We start from the raw sequence: 26,044 nt of genomic DNA on the forward strand, positions 1-26,044 counted from the left end.
CTTTTATTCTCCCCTGGAGGAAAACAAAACAGAACAAAACAAGGCTTCCCCCAAGGTCAGGTTTCCACAATATATAGAATAATGTAGATTAGTATCTTCTTAAGAACGCAATCTTCTCTATTATCCAGAGTAATAGGCTTTTATCAACACACTTCTGATTGCACAAAAGCGTCCCAGGAAACCCACATCTTTGCAACTTTCGCAAGTTGTTAATTGCCTCGAAGAGCTGGTATTTAATATGTCCCTTTTCAACTGTGCTCTTTCTGCTGTTCCAGTATTATCCCCCCCCCCCACACACACACACTTTTTTTTCTTTAGGAGTAGATTCAGAGATGGACAAAAAAAAAAAATCTCATTGTAACGTTGAATTCTATCAGGTTTTTTTTTTTTTTAAAGAAATCTTCAGTTTTTTTTTTTTTTTTCAACGTTTATTTATTTTTGGGACAGAGAGAGACAGAGCTTGAACGGGGGAGGGGCAGAGAGAGAGGGAGACACAGAATCGGAAACAGGCTCCAGGCTCTGAGCCATCAGCCCAGAGCCTGACGCGGGGCTCGAACTCACGGACCGCGAGATCGTGACCTGGCTGAAGTCAGACGCTTAACCGACTGCGCCACCCAGGCGCCCCTATCAGGTTTTTTAAAAAGGTTTTACGTTTTATAATGGCGTCGAGGGAAAAGTCAGTTTTGAGATCCCTAAGATTCCGTAGGAAGAATTGTCCCTCTTTAAACCCTCTGCAAGGCCCCTGGTCCCTGCAAAGAAGACCTGATTAAATTTTATGAAGAGCACTTTCCTGGTGGGAGGCTTCAGTGGGAAGAAAATGGACATGGGTGGGGAGTTAGATTCTTTGTTTAATCTTTAAGTGAGACGTGGTGGGGGGGGGGTCGTTGTTCTTTTTGTTTGTTTGTTTGTTTGTTCTTTAAGGAAATGTACAGGTACTGATTTATTCAGACGGCATTGGTCTCTCTCGTTCACCCAAGGTCTGTTCTTTGGATCTTGGTGCAGCTGCCTCTATGCATGATTAACCTCTGTTCAGCCATACACAGAAATCTTTTGTCCTAACATACACAAAGCAAATTATTTTGGAAAGCGAGAGGGCACAATTAAATATAAAACTCAGCTGTATTCGGCTTTAAAAATGGCTCTTTTTATGACTCTTCTATATTTTGAACCTGACTTTTAGGTAGAGATGCCAGTTACAGGTTTTATTAGACCCCTCCTGAACTCCAGCTATTTTTAACTGACTTTTTTTCTTTCTCTCTGTACATCGGTCCTTTCAGTAAATTTTTAAAAATCTTGTGGTTGTTGGTGTTTTGGGGTAGGGGTAGTAAAATGATAGCATTTGGGGGCACGTAGAGGCGTGTTTCTTTTATAATAAACTGCCAGATGGATATAAAATTTAGCAATTAAGTTGGCTGTTGCTAAACTGAGGATTTTGAGCAATTGTCCTGATGACTAGAGATTGACATTTTAGTATCTAAGCCCACTCCAGAGGCTGCCACATAAGTGCAAAGCCCCAGCTATGGTGGAAATACCTTTTCCTATGTAGTGAAGGCCGTCCTTCAAACCAGCTCTCAGAAGAGTTGTGGAGATTTTTGATAAGGTGAATGAGAGCCACAAATAATGAGACCCACTTAGGGCAGTGAAACACAGTCTCTTTCCATAGTGAGGAAGAAGAGAATAATGTCATGAGAGGAAGGAACATAAAGATGTTGAGGACTTAGACATATAAATAGAAATCAAGTCTTGATTTGGTTGCTAATTTAACTTCTACCTTTCAAAGACCTGAACTTAAATCTACCAGCCATGAACCAAAGCTGCGCCAGGCACCATGCCTTGCTCGTGATAAACAGGCAATAAACATTGGTCAAAATGATTGTAATGTAGTGTTGGTGATGAGAAAGGCGAAGGAAGAAGATGCAGTGTCTTGAATGGTTTTTCACCCTTGGCAGGAAGAGCATCTTCTGAGGCTCATACAAGGCTGATGATGTCCAGGGCTAGACCCTGTTGCTCTCAGACGTCTCCAGTTTGAAGGCAGTAGTCGTGATGGTGGGTTGTTTCTCTCTCTCTCTCTCTCTCTCTCTCTCTCTCTCTCTCTGTCTCCTACACACACACACACACACACACACACACACACACACGCAGAGGAAGGGACATACCTGTTTTGAGGAACATTTGAAACCAGATTTCAAAGTGCCCTAAGTGCAGACTAAAAACTCTTTAACCAGTTTATGGGTTTTGTGTGTGTGTGTGTGTGTGTGTGTGTGTGTGTGTGTGTGTGTATTAGACTTTTCATTGTCACCAGATAATTATGCCTGTGCTTTTTTTTTATAAGTAAGTTGGGTCTTCTAGGAAAGAAATCTTTTAGATTGCTTTAACTGTTGGCTACTTTCATTGTCTCATGCTCTCTCTAAATCCCCTGAGGAATTTAGAGGATTTGAATTGAAAGAAGTTCCTTTTATTTCCATACATATCAAAGGATTTAACGAGAATATAGTTGCTTCTTCAGCTGAATAACTTCCCTCTCCTCCCAATGTAAGAGTCTGTGGAACAGTGATGGTTTGGAAACACCTGTGTTCGTGTGAAACGTTGCTTACACCTGGAACTGTTTCTTTCATGAAGCGAAATAATTTTGGCCTCTTGTTGGAGTTAATGATTACATTTTCCACCTTCTGGCCATTGACCCTCTTCCTGTTTCTTTCCCCTTGATTATGCCATACTTTTAACCATTTATCTCATTGATATATTATTATTTCTCAGGAAGAAGATGGGCTGGCTTCCCTTTCTATAATCCACATGATTCTGAAGCCAGTGAGGATCTGAGTGTTTGTTGGGAGACTGGATCCACTTTTCTCCTCTCTCCATCCTGGAACGGCAATGGGTCCTTCCCTTGATTTATCTGATGGCGTCGTAGGCAAAATTCTCAAGCTTTTAGTTTAAAGACGTCTCTGGGAATCATAGCGAGTGGTGTCTACTTCAGTTTCAGGTGGTACAGTTACTCCTAGGAAAAAATTCAATAACATGAGTAGAAATGGGATGAAATGATACCTCTACGATTGTCATTATTATATTTTTATTTGTAGCCATAGCTTTCCAAGTAGAAATGAATGATTTAGTGCTTAAGGAATGATTCTTTCACACCCCAAAGGGCATCATCTGTGTCTTTGAACAAAGTAGCCAAGATAAGAACTATGAAGAATACCAGCTTATCAGATAAATCCATTCTAGGTTCAGCACATTAAGCATATATAATCTATATAAAAGCACTGTCTCGTTATCCTTTCTAATAGGAAGGCAATAGTGAATGTGTGCACAGTAAACTCAATGTCCGTGCACCTGCTCCAGGAGCTCACGCACGTCTTGGATATAAAAAAATGTGTTCAGTATCTTTGCAAATGAATCTATTTAATCAAATATTAAGTTTTATTCAAATTCCAAAAGAAACAGCCAGCCAATTGTTTTTCTTCATGATGTTCCTCGTCATTCACCCTCTTTGCATCTCAAGAAAAATAGCCTTGTTCAGGCCTCGGACATTTGCATACACCCAATTAAAGGACAAGAGGAGTATTAGAAGCCCTTAAGATGTGCAGGTGAAGAAACTGAGTCTGTTCTCTGTGACAGCCAGTGTTTCCTACTTGACTTTTAGGGAGAATGTTTAAAATACGTAAAGTTTAGAAAGGGAAATTGGTAATTTGAAACTAAAATCCAACTGGGAAACATGGATTAAAAATGAATTTCTAAAATGTGAAATAATCCATAGACCTTTTTAGAAGTCTTGTGGGGCCATAGTAATTCTATTAGCTGTATTAGCTATGGGGAAAACATTTATTTTCAGACTGAGAGACTCTAGGTTCCTACCCCCACCCAAATTATTAAGTCAACAACATTTTTTTTAATTTCCACAAATGACACACCTTCATGTGCTGATCCCCTTGATGGAGAAACAATTTGTTCTATCACTTTCATTAAATGAGACAGGTTAGATCTTTTCTCCCCATTCAAGGGAAAAATCTCTTAGAAACAACAAATCAGAGCATACAGAGAAAGCTAAAATTCTTTGGGTTTCAGAGCACTTTGGAAAATGTAAGTAAGGAGCCCCAATCCAATTTGGTGGGAACACTGCAGCCTGTAAAATCTCTAACCACAATTCAGGGTTCCATGGGGGCGGGGGGGGGGGGCGGGAAGAATTCGCTTCCTCCAGCCTTCACAACATATTCTTGCACTTGCCTTTTTTTCGCTGCCTCTGTTCCTCCCCTGCCACTGCTGTTTAGGTAAGGTTATCCTGTGCTTGGTAAACAGACAACACTCAGATTCTCAGGTTGTTTGAACACCGCTTCAGGTTCAGCCACAGTACTCTCCTTCTCTGATCTTTTATATTCCTGAGCAGATGTCTTTCATTAATTTATGGATTTATCATCTTTTCTTCCCCCCTTTTCCTTTTTCTCTTTCTTTCTTCTTCTTCTTTTTTTTTTTTTTTTTTTTTTTTACACCTGGCAGCTGTCTCAAGTTTCAGCAGTTATTGTCTATTTTGCATTACACATAGAATTGAATGTCATCTGTCTTCACAAAGCTATGGCTAAGAGAATTGAGGCAAAGCCACATGAGCTGCCGGGACAGATCTGGTTTGCGTTCCATCCCCCTCCCCCCACCCCCCTTACCTCCTTAATATTTATTTGTGCTCATTTTCTTTCCTGGCCTTGAATGGAGCTTAGCTCGTGTTCAGTACAGCTGTATGTTTACTGAATCTATTCCATCATGAGTCATTGTGCGTGTGTAAGTATCCTGGAAACAGCTAGTGCTTTCTTGGAAGAACAGTTGCTTTTCAGCACAAGCACTTAAAAGGGAAATTAACCAATTGGTCAGTTCAGATTTATTTTGAGGAGGAAAAAAAGGATTATCTAACTGTTGGCTTTTAAATGTTTCATTAGCTATTTTTAATAGTTTATTAGAAACATATATTTTATGGGAATTTTATCTTAATTACACGATGAGCAAGAGATACAGATTTATTCTGTGTTCCATTTCAACTGATCAATTCTAAGTATTACTGACAGGAAGCATTTCAAAGCAAAACGGGCTTGAGAAACCCAAATTAGAATAATTTTTTCATGAAATAAAAAGCCCCTAAGTCCTGATCAAAATAAGATGGAGAGTTTGTTTTGTTTTGTTTTTTTAAATAAAAAGAACGAATACCTCTGAGCATCATTTAAGTGTATTGGAAGTGTCAGCGAGTTTTTGGTAGCTCTATCACTGAGGACCACGGCAAAACAGTCTGTTTTGTAGGAAACCAAATTTTTAAAAATCTGTTACTTCTCCCGGCGAATAATTGCAGTGTGCAAGGTGGTTTTTTAATCTCACCGTCTTTAGAAAAGATTAGAACCCAGATCTGAGGCTGTTTGCTGAAGTTTGGACTTGCCTAAAACTCTTATCATGAGGCAATAGGAGACAGCTTGCAACTATTATTTCACTTATCCATTTGGACAGATGGTCCTGAAGTGCGCTGGGTTCCTTTAGCCGTGTCTATCTGTCTAATGGAGGTTACTGGAGGGCCTTTCAGCTCTTTCCTTGGCACAAGAAGTATGTCAGTCATAAATTATGGTCTTTGTGATCATTAAGGATCTGAAACAAAAACACAAGTTCGGTTAAGCTGCTTTGGCGTACAGATATAAAATCAAAATTTCTTCCTTCAGTGTTTATTCCTGGCGAGGGTAGGGGGAAGCACAATATCTCACTTTTCTCTTTGCAAACCAAGGTGATCTTTTAAAAATTGTGTGATGTTAAAGGGGATGCTAATTGATCAAATCCTCTGCAGAATAGGTGGTTAAACGCCCTGTTATAAGTAGTCAAGAGCTTATCGGTATTAATTTGATTATGCCTCTCTACTCACCTCCTGGTTTCTCTGTCTTCCTAAGATTGGTCACGCTGTTCTTGATGGAGGTCATTTAGAAACCTTGACTTTTCCTAAATATGTGTCTTTATTTGACCTTTTTTTCACAAGGTGTGGCATTTTTGTTGGGTAGTAAAACGTGTGTGTGTGTGCGCGCACGTGCACACACACACACACACACACACACACAAGTGCATATTTTCTTTTCTTTTCTTATTTTTCCCAGACTCTCTTTTAAGAGAAAATCCTTAGAGAAGCTTCTAGGAAGGACCCTTAATTGACCTTGTGGGGGACCACATTGATTTTCTCCACGTGCATCTTCATTTCTGATAAATTATAAAGCCATTAATTTGCTGAGGAAATGGCAGGGCCAGGCTGCGGCACAGATGTGACCAGAGCCATCCCAGCTCCGAGTCTGCTGAGGAGTGCCAAGAATCTGGGGGAGAATCAGGAAGCCTGGATTGTTATGGTTAGCCTCACATTCTCTTGGGAACTGTTTTAGTTGCTGCTGTTTACAGATCTAAAAGGTAATGATGTTTCCAGATAAATAGGCCTTCTTATTTTGGGTAAGTGGCCATTTATTGATCTGCTAACCCGCATTTATTGATTTGTTAGCCCCAACCACTGTGCCACTCTCAAAGGAGTTAACTATAAATCCAGGAGAGGCAAATCGTATTTGGTTTTGGATCGTTGCTTTAACAAAAGCGACACCCCCTCCCTGCTCTCTCTGTGCCAAAACTACCCCTCCCAAGTTTTAGCTATTATTTAAAAGGAAACAATTAAAAGGGTATAATAGTAAGATAGGAAGAAAGTGAGTCAAAATGCCCCATTAGATTAGCACTAAAAGGTAAAATGTGAAGCTTGCCTAATAGTGTTCAAAATAATGCATTTTATATTTTCACGCACATTAGGATAATAATTTGCTGTCAACTGCAGAGTGTGGGGAGAAGAGCAAACAGAACTGCGATTGCGAAGAAGGAAAAAACTTGTCACGATAAGAGTTGTAGGATACACGTTGGGTACATTTGTCTCCTTAGCAACAAGTGAACATATACGTAGCGTGAGGACCTCCAACAGGGCAATGTTTTGCCATCCTCACCACGGAGCAGCCAAGATTCTGCAACTACACTGTGCATCCTCACCATTACCTTTGGCATTTGCTAACACACAATGGTCATTTTGAGCAAGTGCAGCAACGTAGTGAGGGATTCCGTGGCCAGTGCCTTGTACCTTTCAGAATTCCCACAGCTTTGTGATGGGCCTCCAGATTCTTTTTTTTTTTTTTGGGGGGGGGGGATGGGGGTGGTAGGTGCTTGTGTTTAAAGAAATGTTTTCCTTAACCAAATGCATCCTACATGCAGGAAGGATTGTCACCCAATCACTTGAAAAAAGCAAAGCTCATGTTCTTTTATACCCGTTATCCCAGCTCAAATATGCTGAAGACGTACTTCTCCGATGTAAAGGTAAGGACATTTTTCACCAGTAATTTTTCCATTTCTGTGCCTGTGGTAGTGATTTGAACTCTTGGAAGTTAATGGAGATGAGTGTGAAAACAATTCACGAAGACACCTGTGTTAGAATCGATTTAATGCTCTCGCAATTCCGTCTAAAGCTGAACTGGGCAAAGACGCCCTTACATTACGACCAAAAGACTGGTATGAAGTCACATGGGTCTCCATTGTGACCCGTGAAACTTCGCCTCTTGTCTTTATATGTCTTAGTAACTCCTTGGAAGAAATCGCAGCTAGTCCTGGATGGGTGTGCTTTAGAGAATGTTGTTTTTTTTTTTTCTCCTCCCCTGAGCAACAGTAAACTGTTTCTGTTTTCGTTTCTGTTGGTTTCCCCATATTTGTGCTTATGAAAGCAAACTCTAGCACGTCTTTTCCCCCGTCGGAAGGAGCGTACATTGAAATTCTCTATGCAGTAGCTGCTTAAAAACAAAAGTGATGATTGTCTCTTATTTACAACTTAATTTGTTGTTGATGTGGAGTACACTGAGCATAAGGAGAATGAATAAAGTGACAGATTCAGGACACATTATTCAAATGAGGATATGAAAGCTGTCGGCCTACAGCTGCAGCCTCCCTCATTCTACAGAATATGGGGACCTCCTGGTTCTGTGTGCGTGTGTGTGCGCGCGCGCGCGTCTGTGTCTGTGTGTGGGTTTTAAGTAATTGTTTGCAACAACTTGATGTTGTGTTAATCATCTGCAACTTTTTAAAACATAGATTGGGTTTTGATGATGATAATGACACGCATGGTATCATTATCTGAGGGACTTGATAAACATTACATTAGCTGAGATTAGTTTATTGGGGTTGGGCGCTTTCCCCGCCCTCTGCTGCCCACCCCCCATATGTACAAGTTCTTCTTTCTGCCGCTGAGAACTCAGGAGCTGCCAGAACACGCTTGTTGTTCCTCCGCTCCCTCCGCGTGGTGTGTTCTGTGCCCGATGCCCAGTTTGCTGCGTCGGCCCCCTTTGCAGGCCAACTCATTTTAGTTTCCTTCGCTGATGTTTTATTTGGCCTCCTAAGAAAAGTTCTGTTTTCCCTCCTGTTAGCTTTTGAATTGTGTATCAACTTCAGCCTTTTATCTTTCTCCTCCCCTGGCGGAGCTCCTTAAGTGGAAGGCATGTTTTCTCCCCACTCGGGGCCAGCAGACTGGGCTGGATGGGAAGGCACAGAAAGGCAGTAACTTGAATGGCTGGTTGAGGATCCTTAAAGCGCAGAAAAGGCTGAGCGACACAGCAGGCCAGGGAAAGGGTCTGGACTTTGTGAGGGACCATCTGAAACAGAGACCATGGAGGGAATTTGTCAACTGGTTGAAGACCAGACAGCTTCCGGAGCCTAGTGGAACCCGGCAGACTTCTGTCACGGGGTCCTCTCAACACTAGTTCGAGGACAGGGGGACATGGAGGAGAGGGAGAAAGTGTGACTGCACACGTGTGTGTGTGTGTGTGTGTGTGTGTGTGTGTGTGTGTGTAGGTGCCCATGTTACCTCCTCCACTCTTCTTAGAGCAATGATCTGCAGTGTTGTGATATAATAATGGCAATGCCTTACGTTATTTAGATAGCGCTTTGTATCACAAGGAGGCCAGAGAGCTTTACAAACTGTACACATAGGGATCCCTTGCCTACCATTGAATTGCAGCCACCTGGAGGGTGGAAAGCAGCCATTCTGAGCCAGCAACACTATCCAATAGTAGATGTAAATATTAGAAACTTCCTCACGCGCAAGCATGTGTGTATGGGGGGTGGGTGGGAGAAGGGCAAGGATGGGGGAGATTATTAATCTGTAGTAGTTAATCTGTAATCTTTATAAATACTCTGCAGTGTAAACTGACATGAAATTGTTCCCATTCCTTTAGAATACAACTAGTAATTCAGCTTTGCAAATAATCACTATGTAAACAACAATTAAATACTGGGGTGAATATTTTATTTAAAAAAGCACTAATATTCACATTATAGATTCTATCCATACTCCATCCATACTGGGAGAGAAGGCTGTTAAAGTATACTTGAGTCTAGTTAATTCCCAATTATCCACTCTAATGGAGGGGAAACAGTAGGGCATATAATGCATAGCAGAAAATCACCAAAGGTCACTTCTCTTTTATTTTTGGAATGAATTATACATTTTTAACTTTGCTAATTATGTTTTTTCTTTGGCTAGTAATAAATGAATTTGTATTCCCCGGCCTTATGCTGATGATATTGGAAAGGCATGCATAGAAAGTGAAGGATACTCTAGGCATGGTGTTCCAGAAACTTTGTGGAAAACAATGGCAGAGCATTCTTGGATTTTTTAATATTAAGGAAAATCCAGAATTTGATTTGATGTCATATGATATTATTATGTTATGTTAGGTGTATGTGTATCTATATATACACACACGTACCTATTTCTAGATATAGACACATAAAGGTGCATTCTTATTTGCAAGACTGAAATAACTAGATGTTTCCTCTATATATGACAAAGTTTAGATGCAAGAAAACCGCTACAGAATTAAGAGACCCCCTAGAAATTAGAGGAAGCACCTTAGGAGTTATCGGAAGTGACACTCAGCATCACCCATCTTGAGAAAGACACGCTCATGTGTCTGTGGACCAAGTAGTACTTGTCACAATCACACAAGCCTACACTTGATTGTGGCTGCATTCATCTACTTAGATGAAAATTCCTAATCCTAGCAAAATGTGCCTTTCCAAACCATAAAAGTCATTGCATTTCAAATGGGGATCAGGAGTTACTTCCGCAAGTGAAAAAACAAAAACACAGAAGAAACAACACCAGTAGAAAATATTTTGTGTCATGAGTGAAGCTCAGCCTAGGTGTCATCAAAGACACAGTTGGAAGATCGCGCTAGACCAAGTGAATCCTCTGATCAGCTCCAGAAGGTGAGCCCAGCCAGAGTGATCCACCCTCCCTTGCATTTTGCCTTAGGAATGGATACAGTGCTTCACTCTCCACTAGCGACTTCCGTTTGGGCAGGCTAGGTGAATGCTTTTAAATTGCTTTGCAAAGAGAGAGGTGGAGGAAAACCTCCTACAGTTCAGACGCTGGCTTGGTGAGAGTCCTACAGGGCTGATACAGAGGAAGGATGAAGCCAAGGCTGACTTGGTCTCGTTCCTCGAGTCAGAATCGAAACAGAGTTCCACGTTCTCACGGACTCCAACTTCACTCCCTCACCATGACATTTAGCCAGACGAAAAGCCCAGCCTTTGGGAAGAGCAAAGGGGCAAATGGGAGAGACCGTGCCAGAGAGCAATGGGCCCCACCATCTTCCTGTGCGCTCCCGAGTGCTGATTTTAATGTATCAACTAATAACTCTTAGACCACTAAGGACAACAGATCCGGTGCCATTTTAGCTTTGAAGAACAGACGCTCACAGCTTTTCACGCCGGCAGTGTTAAATGATGTATCTCATTCCCTCCACCCCTTGAGTCAACTGCTGCCTAGCCAGATTAAGGTGTCAGATTGATTTGTTTTATACATCTTTTGACCATGCTCATTGAATATTTAGGAAGTTTCTTCAGCCCATATTGAGGCTGAGATGTCCCGTGGGAAGCATTAATCAAAGTCACAGAGACTCACACACTGTGGAAACACAGCCTCTTTATTGTAGCGATTAGTTTTTGCAGTAACACATTAACACACGACAGAGGTCTCCTTTATAGAACAATTGATCCTTTTCTTGTATGCCACTACGGAACCGGGGGGGAAATTAACTCTTTAAAGTTTAACACTTTTTCTCCCCCAACGTGAATATCTGGAAAAGAGGGGGCCTGCCTTCGCTTTTCGCCAGCGACTAAAACAGAACGAATTTCAGTTCACTTCTAGTGGAGGGAAGCCCTGTTCTTCAAGCTGTTGTGATGGTCATTTCACTTGTCTTATGTCGGGGGAGTCTGTTGTTTTTGCCCATTCTTTCTCTCTGGTATTTCCATTCTCTAACAATAAGCTTTAAATCTCCCTTTATGTCCCATTCCTAAATAATGGCAAGTGCACTTACTTTTTTGTCCTCCCCCATTAGGTCATTCATGACCATTCTAGAAAAAAAACACCCTTCTATTTTTTTCCTCTACAGTACTCTTGTCCATAGGAGACAATGTCTTGTAACAATGCAGAAGCCTAATCTCCATGTCAAAGCAATTTTCATTCCCCAGTGCACAGCCTGCTATCATTTTGTAATGTTTTGTTTCTTATTCTAAAAGAATTAAAAAGGAACAGTAAGCCGTCACGGGGGCCTGTAGTCCTTATCTCAGTGTCTGGAAATTTGGACAGTGTATTTTACTGCTGAGATAAAATGGAAAGAACTCCAAGTTCAGCAAATCGTAATGGGTTTAAGTTCTATTGAAATCGGCAACCAGAAGATCAGATAAGGGGGGTCCTTCAGTTGTCTTTTTAATCGGGTTCCCCGCAAGGCTGAATAGAGACAGAGCAGACACACAGAGTGAAAATATAATTCTTGGATAGGTTAAGTACATGTTTGAACTCTTGCAAGCAGAAGCGATTTGCTGATGACTTAATCATTTTCTGGTCAATTATCTGTAAGGGCCCTTGCAACTCCATGGCAATTATGATGCAAGTTGGCCTTTTGGGAGAAACACCAGTCTCCCTGCTTCTGTTTCCTTGTTATGTCCATTCTCTGCCATAAATTTTCATTCATTTATTATCTTTGCTAGTATAGGAACAACTTTCTGTGTAGTAATTACAGCCCCAATACACACTTTCGCTGTCATCCTGTTGGAGTCTGGATGTTCTCATGGCCAGTGTTTGATAAGTGGTCTTTGTTGATTTTTGATGAATGTACATCTTTTTCTGGGGGCCCCGGGAAGGGAATGCCTGTAATGACAAAAGGCAGGGGGTTGTCTGTCAGCCCGCCTGATATAAAGCTATGGATTTATTGGTTTTGACTTGGCAAGTTGAGACGCATCTGTCCTTTACGTGAACAGAGGTTTGTCAATAAGAATGGTATCATTTGCAGTGAATCCAGGAAGACATCTTCATTTAAAAGGTCATCAGGGAACCTTGGTAAACAAAGTTGTAAAGCCTAATCATGTTATGGTAACTTGGCATTTAAAAAAAACGCAATATAGTTTCTGCCTATGCCATCTGCGTACTGCGTCTTAACCACACCTTCCAAACGGCATAGACGCCAACGGAAAGGGGCGTGGGTCTTATCCGATGCTGGCCATGGGAAGTGTGCAAGCAGGCATGGCGGTCTGACCAGATAGGACCGGACGTGAGTGCCATGTGCGAACATAAAGTGGAATCAGAGCTGGATGGCCATGGGGATCACCCATTTGCCAAAAAATAAGCAAATGCCAGCTTCCTCCCCTTTTGCACGAAAGCTGTTTTCCAGCATTGTACGGGGCTGTCATGTGATGACACAAATTCTCATTAAAAAAAGAAATCATGCTGGTGGTGAAGTCACGTGGCTCACCATCTCTGGTACAGGTTTCCCCCGCTATCCAAAAGTAGAGCGTTCCTATGAAACTTTTCATAAGCCGAAATGGCATAAAGCAAAGAAGCAATTACCATTAATTTATATGGGGGGAATGTTGAGCATTCCCAGACCCAAAAAATAACCTCTCTTAGACTTTTCTGATACCCTAGGACACATCTCGATAACAGATGCACAAAATAAATCAAATAAAGCACAGATGCTCACAGACACAGTTCAAAGCTATGGCGGCTTGATGCTGAGATGCTGAGCCTCGTTCCTGGGGAAGGAGCTTGGTGGAGCCACTCTTGCTGCTGGGGGTGTGTGCTGCCTCCATAATGGCTCGCTGCAAAACCAATGCTGAATGCTATTTTCCCTTCTCGCTTTCTTTCTGAGAAGCAAAAATCCTCTTTGGATTTGTTTCTGTTAACGAAACCAGGCACTAAGGTAGGCCTTTTCGTAAAAGCAAAATGGCGGAACATGAACTTTTGAAAAGCAGGGGAGGCTGTACTTGAAAGTAACAACTCTTCCCAGGGTTTTGTGGTTTGAATGAATTTCCATAAGAAGTACACACATACAGTTCGTTCCACTGAAAGCTGAAGAACGATGTTTAAAATAAGATCTTCAGCTTACAGAAAATCAGATTTAGAATGCAAGTTTTCCATTTGAAATGTGGAGGATTGGGGAGTGGTTTCCATTGTTGACGGGTTTTATGATATCTTATGAACGTATTACTGCTTTCACCCCTCTTGCCACCATTTTGGTGAAATCAAAAACACACCCATCCAAGCAAGAAGGAGAGGAGATCTTTAAAAATACTTCAGACTGCTTAAAGAATAAATGAAGAAAATGGTGATGTTCTTATCCTTTTCAACATTTAAATTTGACAGTTCAACAGATGCATTACCTCTCAGCTCATCAAGTGGTTTAGCAATTTCCGTGAGTTTTACTACATTCAGATGGAGAAGTACGCGCGTCAAGCCATCAACGACGGAGTCACCAGTACTGAAGAGCTGTCTATAACCAGAGACTGTGAGCTGTACAGGGCTCTGAACATGCACTACAATAAAGCAAATGACTTTGAGGTAGGAACTCATCTTTATCGTTTGGTCACTTCCCTTTTCTTTTTTTAAGAAATTTATTTTCTTTAGCAGTGTCCCCAAATCGGCGTCAGCCTCGTTATCTCCTAAGAGCATGCCCCACTGGGGTAAGAGGTAAAGCAGCAGTGAGGAGCCCCCTGTGTGGTTCCCATCCGGGTCCTGGGGAGCTGACCCACTTCTGCTTCCTTTCCCATTCCCCAGCTCGGCTGCTTGCATGAAGACCCATTGGCCACAGAAAGAGGGAACTGGAGAATTCAAAGAAAACTGCAGCAAGGAACCCACCCACACAGTGATTCCCTTTCCAGAGAAGAGGTCCCCACTCTGATAGGCGTTTTTTGCTATTTAGGTTTTGGCATGTCGCTTGGGCTGACATACGCTGTGTGCTAGGATAGCTGCAAAAGTTGTTTTCTAAAAAAAATCTGGAAAGGTTGATTGGGGAGTGATTCTGTGGTTTCTACTTTAATCAGCATGTATTGCCTTTATGGAAGAAATGGTACGAGAATTTACTAAGTCCGTATTATGAGAGCCATCAACATCTTTCGTTTTTGTTTTTGTTTCGTTTTTGTTCTTTTCGGGAGAGAACCTAGTGTGTTTATTTCGCGTGTGCGTAGCTTCGCAACCAAGCTGCCCGGCGCTCATGCCCTCTTACACACACACGCACGCACACGCACGCACACACACACATCTACGACATGCATATTCTAGATACACGCAAAGCAGTATAGACGAGTCCCAGAAAGCAATAGCTATGCAACAGTGAAAGATGTGTGGCTATGAGTAAGGCGTTTCTTTACTGGCTAATGTGGTGCCTCAGCAAACATTTTTCATTGCAACATGATGACTCTCCATGAGACAACACTAGCGAATCTCCCAGTCCTCACAAAGGCATTTTGCTGAGCCCTGCTGGCTCAGGCAACAATAGTTAGAGGTGGGGATGTGGCAAGGGTTCTGCAGGCTGAACCCCCGATGGTGAGTGTAGACAGGCCGTGGCCTGATAAAGTCGGTCCCTTTCTTGTTGTTATCTTGAGGACGAGAATCTTTTTTTCTCCCACATCTGCTCCTGCCGGAACCTTATGTTAATAGTCTTGCTTTCCTCACATAGATAGGCACCCAGAAACACCCAGAAGTTTGCAGCTTCAGGGGAAGAGAAGGGCATCTTGGTCTAGACTTGCCAACGAAAGGATCCGCCCTTTCCTGCCCCCCTGTCTGCCCATTCCCTTGGGGAGCCCTTCCCACACAGGTTTTAGCAGCGCAGATCAGTGATGGTGGCTTACCAGGCACCGAAGGTGGAAGCTTAGCCGTGGGGAGGTCACAGTTTTCCCTTGGAAGTTTGAACCATTATACTGGAAGCCACCAATTTACCTTTGTCGTCCTAGACTACAATGTTCTTCTTGCCAAATGTGTTATGAACAAGGTTTTTCTCAGGCTGAACACGTGAAAAGTGGGGATCCTCCTTGTTTTGCTTCACCATTTTAAAGTCTCTGTATTTAAAGTGTGTTGAAAGAGAGCTCTGGTTGACTAACCTGATGGGACACTCTAGCAGAATTTCTTTTAAAGCTGAAGAGGAGGACTGTGGCTAAATAGTTTAAAGAAACCTTATTCAGAGTTCCATGTCTTTTTCTGCCCCTTTCTGGTAAGTCTGTTGCTCTAAACTTGACCCAAGGAGAATTCAGCTGTGCACTAGTGAACTCTTTACGGCTGATTACGGCAAATATTTGTTTGGCAGTGTGCGTCAGGCTTCATAAAAGAATTGCCCAAGGTTCGTGCGCTGAGTGCTGCATTTTTGCTGTGTAATATCCTCGAGAGGACAAATCCTTACAGGGCACATCAGGATTTTTAGGGTTTTTTAAACCTTACCTGGTTGGAATTTAATCCCCTGCTCACAGCACAAGGGCCAGAATGACACAAACAGGGGCGGCTGGCATCAGGAGGTACCCAACGAGCTGCCCCATTTAGCATCATCTAAATCCTCCTTTAATATGATTAACATCTGATATTTCTCTCTTTGTGAATCAGATCCACTTCCAGCCCGGCCACCTCTCCTTTATCTGCAGTGTCTATTTTAAGACTGCTTCAGTGCAAGGAGTATGGGGCCCGGGGAGCAGTTCTGTCACTTCTCATGTGACTCCAGACAAGTTCTTGGTCTATTCTGGGTCTTTTCCTTCTTCAGTAAAAACGAGGATCTTTCCGGAAATGTGGTAAGAAGAAACGCAGGAGCATGGATTCTGCCCTGCCCCCTCCCCTCACACGTATGCCCATAGGCCTACCCACCACCACATACGATCACTAAATAGCTTTTAATTTAGCCTCCCAGCTTGGCGCGCTTACTAACTAGAGCTTCAGATAAGACAACCCCTTCTTTTCTGTGCACGGAGGTCAGCGCTTAAGCGAGATGCTTAAAAAGCCACTGGTCTTATCAGTGTAGCTTTACCACTGTGGGCCGTGGCCACGAGCCACAAGCAGACCCAGCACCTCATGCTGAATATCTCAGCCCATACTGTGTGCACTGCTTGACTTTTGTATTTAAGTTTCTCCTCTTAAGATCAACCAAAGTGAATCTGTACTCTAAGAGGAGCAAATGAAGAAGATGGCCAAGTAGAGAACTGGATGCCTTGTTTCTTTTCTAATTTTCTTTTTCTTTCTTTCTTTTTTTTTTTTTTTTTGAGAGAGAGAGAGAGAGAGAGAGCGAGCGAGCATGAGCGGGGAGGGGCAGAAAGAGGGAGAAAGAGAGAGAATCCCAAGCAGGCTCCATCCTGATGTGGGGCTCGAACTCAGGAACCGCAAGACCATGACCTGAGCTGAAATCAAGAATCGGACGCTCAATCCCCGAGCTACCCAGGCACCCCCATTTTCTAATTTTTAAACGGAGATGAAGCAAAGGTAGAGGGACTTTGAAGTTTTGTCTACATTTGAAGGAATATTTTAACCCAACCGAGTATTAGCCGGTCAAGTAATAAAACAGCTTATTGATTGCATTTTTAGATCTCTCAATCAGAGGTTTGTTAACAATAACAAAATAGCTAATGTTTATTGATGACGTCCTGAGCATCCTTCCAAATGTCTTACCAATATTAACTGATTTGACGTGAGCGGGAATAATGATAGAGATATTAATAGGAAAAAAAGTTTAGTGTGCCTAACGCTCTATACTGTTTATAAAGTAATTCTAAACTAGTGGGAACCGGTAGAGGCAGGGAGAGAGGGGGGTGAGGGAGAAGGAGGCTGATGCCTTCCCTCCTTCGCTGGGACTTTCTCCTTCCTTCTTTCTCTTCTGCTGCTTGTCTTTTTTCAGCTCTCTGCTCCGTCTGTGTCATAAGCTGGCTGGTGCCACCTCTGTGACTGCTAGGCACCCTCCCCCTCCCGCCCCTGCTGCTCCTGGCTCTCAAGGCCAGAGTGGTTGCTGACCCCTGGCCTACAGGAAAATGAAGCAGATGGGGAAGGTTTATCACTCGCAAGGAGGGAGGAGTGGCTTGAATCTCTCTCCTCCTCTAGACCCTGCGTTTCCTGGCCTTTATGAGTCAGGGCCTTCTAAGTGACAGGAGAGCTTGCTCTGCCTTTTGTATCAGTTTACACAATGGCCAAGATTCTTGGCACAGCGCTCAGGCTCAGTGTGGTGAGAGCTTGAGAAGACCCAGGGGAAGCGGGAGAAGGCACTGCAGGGGGAGGGGCACCAACGCCCGGTCGGCTTGTGCCGAAGGAAGGAAAGAAAGTTGGCCACCTCACACGGGGCGGGGCGCCTCGCTGCTGAAGGTGAGTTTGCGAAGGTGTGCAGGAGAGGGGGGTTTAATTACAGGCTGCTTGTTTCACTCCTACTTCTCACGTTTAATGAGATTGGCAACAATAAATTTGTCTTTCCAGGTGTTATGGGATGTATTTCCATGCTCCATTCGCACTTTGCTTTGAAGAGGTTCCAACATTTTTTTTTTTTTTAATGGGGAGGGATAGGAGGGTTGGGATTCCTTCCCAGTTTTTAAATCGTGCTGATACTTCTGACTTGAGGGGCATACGAGTTGGATTTTATTACTCTTTTGTGGCCCTTCCCACCGTGGCAGGAAGGAAGGTAGTGATGGCTGTCAGTCTCCAAGGCTGCACTGAGCGCTGTCTGTCCTTCTCCAGTACCAGAGGGGTAGCTCTTCCCCCTCAGCGGGCAGCCAGCATCCTTCACGGGCCTCCTGGTGGTAGCCACTGGTCTGTGGGCAGGGTGCACGTGCCTGTGACACTGACCGGCCTCCATTGCCCTCACTGAAGACCCAGGTTTGGGGATGGAAGGCCTAGAAATAAACAGAACGGGGAGCCTGATTCGCTGACTAGCGGGCTTGTACGTACCGTATCCCAAGACACTGATGTCCCATCCCAAGACACTGATGTCTATGTCGATGCTCCATCATAGACCCTGTGCTTCGACTTCTTTCTGGGTGTCACATGACAGGCAAGAAGGGTGCTTCCGCAGACCCAACTTGTGGGTTGCCTCGCCTTCCGCTTCGAAAGAGAAAATTAAGAAGCCGCACCCCTCGCCTCCACCCCTACCCCCAGGCACACACACTCGGAAATATACGTGCTGAATACACCGTCCCCACCCTGCCCGCCCCGTGCCCAACCCTCCCGCTGCCCGCACCGCGCACATTGAGGAAGATTTAATGTGTTTGGAAATCTCTCGTTCACGTCGTCATCTCTTTAAAGAAAAATGAGGACAGGTGGATTTAGGAAGCGCTTCCCTCCGCTCCAAATAGATACTTAAATATGAGTGATCGCTCGGAAAACTGGCACATGAGTGAAAACCTTTTACTGCCGTTGCAGTCTTTTGGCCCCAGAGCCGCCGAGCCGTTTGAATGGTCACATGACACACGCCCTTGGTGGGTGGCGAGGAGGGAAAGAGACTCTTAGCACTTCTTCCCCTGCCAGTCCCACCACTGACAAGCCAAATTGATCTGTTAAGAGACTAAATGAATGTTCTCTAAATATACGTACACACACGGCTGTCTGGGAGCATATTCCTGTGCGAAGTGATGGCCTGAAGGGTGAGGGAGAGAGTGGTAAAGACGCCCGGCTTCAAGGTGGGCTTGAAGGGTTGGGGGGTAGGGCAGAGGCGGAATTGTGTGCGGACCAGAGCTTCAGTTTTGCGCCGTGTGTCCTTTCGGGATTCAAGGTGTTGATCAGTATAATGAAGCGGGCCCATTGATTTATCATCTGTTTGGTAATGTCATTGCATTTTTAGCTCCCTGTGTCTTTTTTGTCATTGGGTTACATTCAAGCCCAGTAAGATCAGCTTTAAAACCTCCTTACTCAACAGCTTTATTAGTTATAGCATTCCATGACCTTTCTCAACATTCTTAAAGAAAAAGATACAGTGTAACGTCGCTTTACTTTGCTTATTGTCCTTTGTTGGGGTGAACAAAGCATTTTCTACAGTGGCGATAGCACATAATTATACAGCTTTCAATGGCAGTGTCTTGGCACATATCAAAGTTCAGAGGAGCCTTTAGAAAAAAAAAATGTTTTGTGGCAGCCTAGGGAGGGTCTCATCTTTCCTTCAGAAAATAGTTCAAGGCTCTTCTGTCAAGCTTCCCTACTTAGAACTTTTTCTCCTCCTGCTTCATAAAGTTTAAAGCGGATTCAGTGGAGTTCTATGATCTATTTCCTTTGAAAGATTGTTCCTCAGCACAGAGAGGCCTTTTGACTTCAAGAGTTCACAGATTCATGTCTTTAGGTATCATATGTCTGACCTTACCAGTTACTCCATTTAATGTCGGAGAAAAAGCCTCAACCCTTTGTGTTTGTCTGTTTTGCCTCTGTGAAATGATTTGGTGAAAAGACCATCCTTTTTAACACACCACTGAGAGGCCGTTTCTGCTGCAACATACCCTGTGGCTTTTCTCTCTTTAAAAAAAAAAAAAAAATTGTCCTTGTGTTTTGTGTATGGATGAGTTCACAGTGAGAATAGAATTATACAAGGGCAGACGCACACACAAAAAAAAATCTTTTGCTTTCCTCCCTCCCCGCCACCCCCCCCCCATGATCTATTGGCTCTCTTGGTGGCTGTACCCCAACAGGAGAAGCCATTTAGCAAACACAGAGGTGGCAGGCGCGTTACGGAGATGGCAGTGGGTTTTCCCTTGCTTCGACCTACCCCTAAGGCCTTCATAATTAATTGTCCTTCAGAGATGAGGGAAGTTCAGAGACAGTGCGTGGAGGGATGGCTATTGTCTGACATTCACTCCTCCTTGCCTCTGCTCTTTTTCTTCGTCCCACAAAGGGTTATCAATAGGAGAAAAGAAGCAAGTTCTCTGCAGAGAGCCAGCGGCCGGTCGTGGTCGGATCTTTCGGTGGGATGTTAGCATTGTGTTGGGCCCATCCTGAATGAAACGTCTGAAGAAGTTCTAACAGCCTTTTGGAAATGAGCCTGTTTATTTCGTCGAGATTAAACAGACTCATTGAGCAGCCCAAAGCGCGTTCGAAAGTTGGTGATCCCTTTTCACACGGCAGAGAGTGTTTTAAATCAAATTTCCTCATCTTCCTCCCACTGCCCGGATTTTATTTCACTGTAATTGTTTGGTTCTCTTTGCAGCCGTAGGGCAGAAAATGTAGCGCTCGTTGGCTCATCCCTCTTAAGTCTCTCCGTGTAAATTTGCCAGCATCAGGTATTTTTGCAAACATTCTTTTCGGGGAAGCGTAGGACTTTGGTTCTTGAAAGTAGATAATTCTGGTTCAAAACTATTGTATCACCTTCAGTGACTGCCTTAAGCCAGTCTTGGGTGCTCTTTGGTAACGTGCCATAAAACAAGCACAGTCCGTGTGCCCCCCGCCCCCCACCCCCGCCAACGCCTGCTTTTGGCTGAGACACAAAATAAAGATGCAACATGGAAACAGCCATCTGAGAAGTAAAGGCAAAGGAGGGCCATTAATGATTATTATACTTCTGTTCCTGCTAAATAGGGTGAAGCCAAGAAAAACAAATATAATTGTTCTTCCAAAGAGAGGTTGAATTGGCACATTAGAAAGCTTTCAGATCACCTCACGGTAGTGTTCCCAGTGATGTCGAGGCTGAAGGGAACCATCTCGAAAGGAAATCTCTGTGTCTCGCAGAGCGGTTTGTCCTGGAGGAAGGGACCCCTAAGGGTATCTGCCCCCGTGGCTCCTTGAACAACTTTCAGCACGGACCTTTGGGTATTTAAAGAGAACCTGTGTATGGAAGTTGACACAACTAATATAGTCATACCAAAAAGGGGGTCATAAAAAATTAAAGTTATTCTTATGAATCTTTCATCAGGGGCAGTGAAAAGGGACACGAGTGTCGTCTAAGTCCTTTGTGCTACGAGCTCTCCTTCCGGGCTCTGGGCTATTGTTGAAGCAGCTCCTCAAACAGACTTTCACTTTCAAACTGACAAAAGTCACTTAAAAGCTAGACAGCTGTACTAACACACCCACCTTAGCAAGCGGGAGCCACAGGCAGGTGCCGGGCCCTCTGAAGAGACCTCATTTCAAATGGGCGGGGGCCGCTTCCTCCTGCCTGTGAGGTGCTCTTGCGCTCACGCCGAGGGGGACCCTCCGCTGCGGGTGTGTGTCCCCCACCTCAGGCCCCCCCCCCCGCGTTTCTCTTGCCTTTTCTTGACAGCATAAAAACATGGCCGTCCGTGATAATACCGTACCTCAGGTGGTATGGCCAGGGTCAGGTTCTCGAAAGTGAGAGCACAGAACTTGGCACAAGACAGAGGGAGTTGGCCTCAGAACTCTCTCCTTCCGTTTCCCCCCTCCCCCCCCCCCCCCCCCCCCCCCCCCCCCCCGCCTTCTGCTTCCCTTTATTCATCCCTTTTCCACCAGTCTAACACTCTCTTCAGCTTTTCAGCTGTCTGCTGCCCCGTCAGGAGTAACTTGGGTTGCACGGGAAACACCCACCAATGGTGGGGCCGAGCCCGACCTCAGGATTTGAGAGACAGCTAGAGACAGAGAGGTGGGTAACTGCTTGCGTCCCCGGCCTCAGGGCAGCAGCCGCTGTGGGCCATGGCGCGTCCTCCCTGTGTGTGTATTACAGGCCCCCCCCCTCCCCTGTCACCTTGTGTACAGTCTGGTCTGTGACACTGATGGTGATTATGTCCTTATTTTGCTCTGGGGGCTCCGGCACATGTGCAGAGCCCCAGCACATCTTCTTTGTTGTGCTGGCAAGCGTCCCACACCACAAATGCTTCATTAGCCCTGCTGCTGGCCTCCTTGCCAGACGCGAGTGCCCAAATCCAGGCTTCTTTCTGCTCCGTTCTTTTGTGTAGCTGATGATCATGTATTCATCTTCCCGGTTCTTCCCCATTTTCCTCGACTTCTGAACTCCAGATGTCCCAGCTTTCTTGCCCAAATCACTCTGCAGGCTACAAAGAGAAACGGGGTGACTCTACCCCTTAACCCGTCCCCGCCCCTCGCCACCTTCCTACTTTTCCATTCCCCAAGTGAACAGTGACTTGGAATGGCTCCCCAACGTGAGGACTCACATTTTCAAACTTGGAATTTGAATAGATGCCCAGGGACAGCCCCCACTCTGTGACGGTAGGTAGATAGGGTTGGGGTTAGGAGTTATTAGATATTGCTTATTGGACGAATGCCTTTCTCCTCCATCCCCACCCCTTTCCTCCCCTTGGTTCCTTCATTTGCCACATTTTATCAATTTTTAGAAAGCAGTCTAAAACGTGAGTACAGAAAAGGTTCTTCATGCTTCGCTGTGCGTGTTACAGTTGTCTGAAGGTTCTCTTTCTCTGAATGGAATCTTCATCCCCTTTCTACCCCCTACCGAAGTCCCCTGCCTCCTTCCGTGGCCCTAACCTCCCCAGCCCCCAACAATGACCTATTATTAGATATTTAAAGTGATTAACACTTGGCTCTTTGGGAAAGGAGCTAAAGCTTTTCTCTTAAGTTTTATTCTGTATATTTCACAGAACCATGGCATTTGTTCAGGTGTGCGGGTTTTTCTGTTAACTGCGGGAAATTTCAGAGTTCAATACCTTGGGCTGTGATAGGTGCTACATAATCGGGACGTTTAATTTCCCCTTAAGTTTGAATTCATTGGTCTGTGTTAGCATACAATGACTAGCTTCCCCAGGGGAGAGTTTCACCAGTTTTTATCCCCCCAACCACTGCAACAGAAGATGTTTTAATGTCTCTATCTTTGAGCAAAACATAGATTTTTTTTTTGTTTGTTTTCAGGATTAAGTTCATATTTTTATGGGAATCACAGACATTAGGACAAAGACATTGGTGAGGAATAAAGAAAACTCCCTCCAAGGAATGAGTTGTCATATTGTACCAGGTCCGAAAGCTTTCCGGTCACGGAGCCCCGTTCGGAATTTTAGGAATAACCTGTCTGGCAAAGGGAAGGGAAGAGAGGTGGTCGCATCAGGAGGCCACCCAGCCCCAGGCGGGAAGACTGTGAGGAGGGGCTGGTACCTGTCATTGATGGACTCGTTTTCAAAAGACTCAGGATATCCCTAGAACATTCCCAACCTTCCATTATTACCTCATTATGGTTTTATCACCCATAGGTTTATTTAAGCCTTTTTCAAACCTAACTGCATTCTCAGAGTATACCACTCCTCAAGATGATAATTCTCTAAATTTATTACCTGCTGTGAAAATTGTATCTTCTTTTTATGGCTCTTAAAGTCATTTTCCTGGAACTCCAAAGGGATAGCCCTTGTTACGATATCCTGGGATTTGTGAACAGAACTGTAGCCATATTCTCCATTTCCTTTCTGATTTTATAGACTTTGATCATTCCTCCCTCTTAATCTTCATCTGTCCAGATTAAGGGGCTCTAATCCTTTTTAAAAGTCTAATCTCATACAGTCCGTGGGCCACCCCTGATCATTTTAGCTGCCCTTCTGTAATGCGCTTCTGGCATGACTGTGTCTTCGTGAGGGACAGTGCAGTTACGGGCCAAGGGGACAGAATTCCAGCTGTGGGCCACCACGCCACGCTTTGGTGATGATAACTCTCTCACACACACCCAATGCGATTTGCTTGGATTGTCCCAAAAGTTTATCCTCGGAAGTTGGATTTCTTGAGTAGCTTCTCAGTTAGCACTTTTTGGTTAAAATGATCCCATGAGACCAATTTATGAGACGCTTGGCAAGAATTCTGGCAGATCTTAATGTGTCCACGGGACATATCCAGCCAGATGAAAAATGGGCAGGTCCGCCCTACTGTCTGGATGTTTTCAGTGTTTTTGTTGATAAAGTATCAGAGTGTTTGATATCGGGAAGATGTGGCCTTAGTCTTGGGTTTGAGCCTATAACAATGATAACTACAGCAAGAAAGCTCTGGTCTCTAAATTATTCTCAGGCAGGAAACAAAATGTTCACTTACAAGTAGGTGTTATTTTATGTAAATAAAAGCATCACCTTGAAATCTGAAAAAGGAAATCCTTCGGGGAGTCTTTGCCATGTCCGTGGTCCTGAACTGATTATAATAGAGTAGAGCCTCACGAACAGCATGCATCCTGGAACCGGTTCCTGGGATCAAAACCCAGCTCTGCCACTTTCTAGCATTGAAACCTTGGCAAATGTCTTACCCGCGCTCTGTGCCTCAGTCTCCTCATCTATAAAATGGGGGAAATGGTAGCAAGTATCTCACCGAGTGGTCTTGAGAATTAAATGAATACGCACGAATATATTAGCCCAAAGTAAGTGCGTATAAGCATTTGCTTTTATTAATTCCTAGAGCCAAGTAAAAGTTACCTTGTTGCCGTTATCAGTAGCTCCACGGTTGCGCCATTTCCCGCTGACCCTAAATAGGCAAACAAACAAATGAGCGGAAGAGGGAGTTCTCATCAGAATTGGGACAAAGAGTCAATGCAAAACTGGTTTTAAAAAGAGAAAGTGATTCTTCCTGCCCCAAGTGTGGCTGTAAAGGTGACACCAGCCTGGCACAGCTCCAGGATTCTGGAGTCATGGGTTCTAGATGAGAAGAGCAGCGATGGGGTGATGGGGTCTGGGGGAGGGAACCCTGGATCGGAGGGTCTAGTTCTGGCAACACCTGTCTATTTTGGGCTCCACTCTGCTCACCTGTAAAGTGATACGATTAAACACGGAGCTTTGTTCTCTCTCTGAAATTCTGTGATTCTAGAATAAAGACATTCTGCATTCTCTCAATAAATCCTGGACATGATGCAAAGCTTTAAGCAGTGATTGCGGAGCCCCTAGGAATCCAGATTGTGTCCATGTGGGGCCACTTCCACCCGTGTGGCTCTGCTGTGGCTTAATTATCTCAGCGAACATCTCTAGGGTGCCCATTTCAGTGTTCTCCCAAGGCCCTCTTCACAGATCTAAATCTCAGTGGTGCCCTTGGAGACGTGGCAGCTCCCTCGCGGAGATTATAGGGACTAATTTTTTAAATTCATAAACATTTGTTGACTGAGTTGGCACTAGTCGTGATACTTGCTGCTCACTTTATTCGTTGTGTTGGCTAGGGCAGCCAAGAAATGAGGACATTCGTCCTTGAGGCCCTCGTGCAAGTGGGTTTTCTGGGAGATGGTATAGAACAGGACAACTAAGGGATTGTCTGTGTACCTGTTCCCGTACGTCTTCCTGTATGCCCGACATCGACCCAGACGGCTGGCATTTGTGATACGCATCAACCTCTGTTTAATCTACAACACCTCCCCTCAGACAACTACCTTCCTTCCTAGGCTTGGCTGGTAATTTTTGCAAAGGCATTACCACCTTTTCTTTTAGGGACGCCCAACATGGTAACAGTCTCCATCAGGAAAGTCTTTTCCACTGGGGTTTTGTATGTGCTCATGTGTGTGGTTGACAGGTGGCAGATCTTCACACAAGTCATTTGGATAAGTGTTTTTTTTATCTTCCTCTGGTCGTAGTCCCCAACTTCTCTTTTTTTTTGGGGGGGGGGGGAGGGCTACCGTAACATTTTAAAGTGAAATCTGGTTGTACAAGTGACTTTTCATAAAAGGTGACAATAACGTTGACTGAGAACAAGTGTGGGGGTTTGAGTGGTTCTAACGGTCGAGAAATAACCAGAAGTAGGTAGAAGAAGATGAGAGGCTTTGGTTTCAAGGCCACTGCATTTCCTTTAATATAGAGACGATTTTCCAAGATGTATCATTGTCAGTGACCT

At 44.1% G+C, this 26,044-nt stretch overlaps 1 protein-coding gene and 1 long non-coding RNA gene across 9 annotated transcripts in view; both read left to right on the top strand.

Annotated features, from left to right (window-relative positions):
- PROX1 (prospero homeobox 1) overlaps positions 1-26,044 on the top strand; it is a 52,886-nt gene that overhangs the window by 10,322 nt on the left and 16,520 nt on the right. For 7 of the 8 annotated variants that reach the window (XM_086693613.1, XM_086693619.1, XM_086693614.1 and 4 more), the window contains 2 exons: positions 7,240-7,347; positions 13,724-13,918. In XM_086693613.1, coding sequence (XP_086549739.1) covers positions 7,240-7,347; positions 13,724-13,918 — 303 coding nt within the window. Of the gene's footprint in view, positions 1-7,239; positions 7,348-8,953; positions 9,092-13,723; positions 13,919-26,044 lie in introns of all 8 variants that reach the window. The other variant, XM_086693620.1, reaches the window with a different exon arrangement.
- LOC147572613 (uncharacterized) lies at positions 3-5,202 on the top strand. The gene is made up of 2 exons (XR_015245955.1): positions 3-377; positions 632-5,202. It is a non-coding gene; the product is annotated as an uncharacterized LOC147572613 (long non-coding RNA).

The sequence above is a fragment of the Puma concolor genome, chromosome E4 (assembly GCF_028749965.1).
Source record: "Puma concolor isolate L17-30 chromosome E4, mPumCon1.1.hap2, whole genome shotgun sequence".
In the NCBI taxonomy this organism is placed as follows: Eukaryota; Metazoa; Chordata; class Mammalia; order Carnivora; family Felidae; genus Puma; species Puma concolor.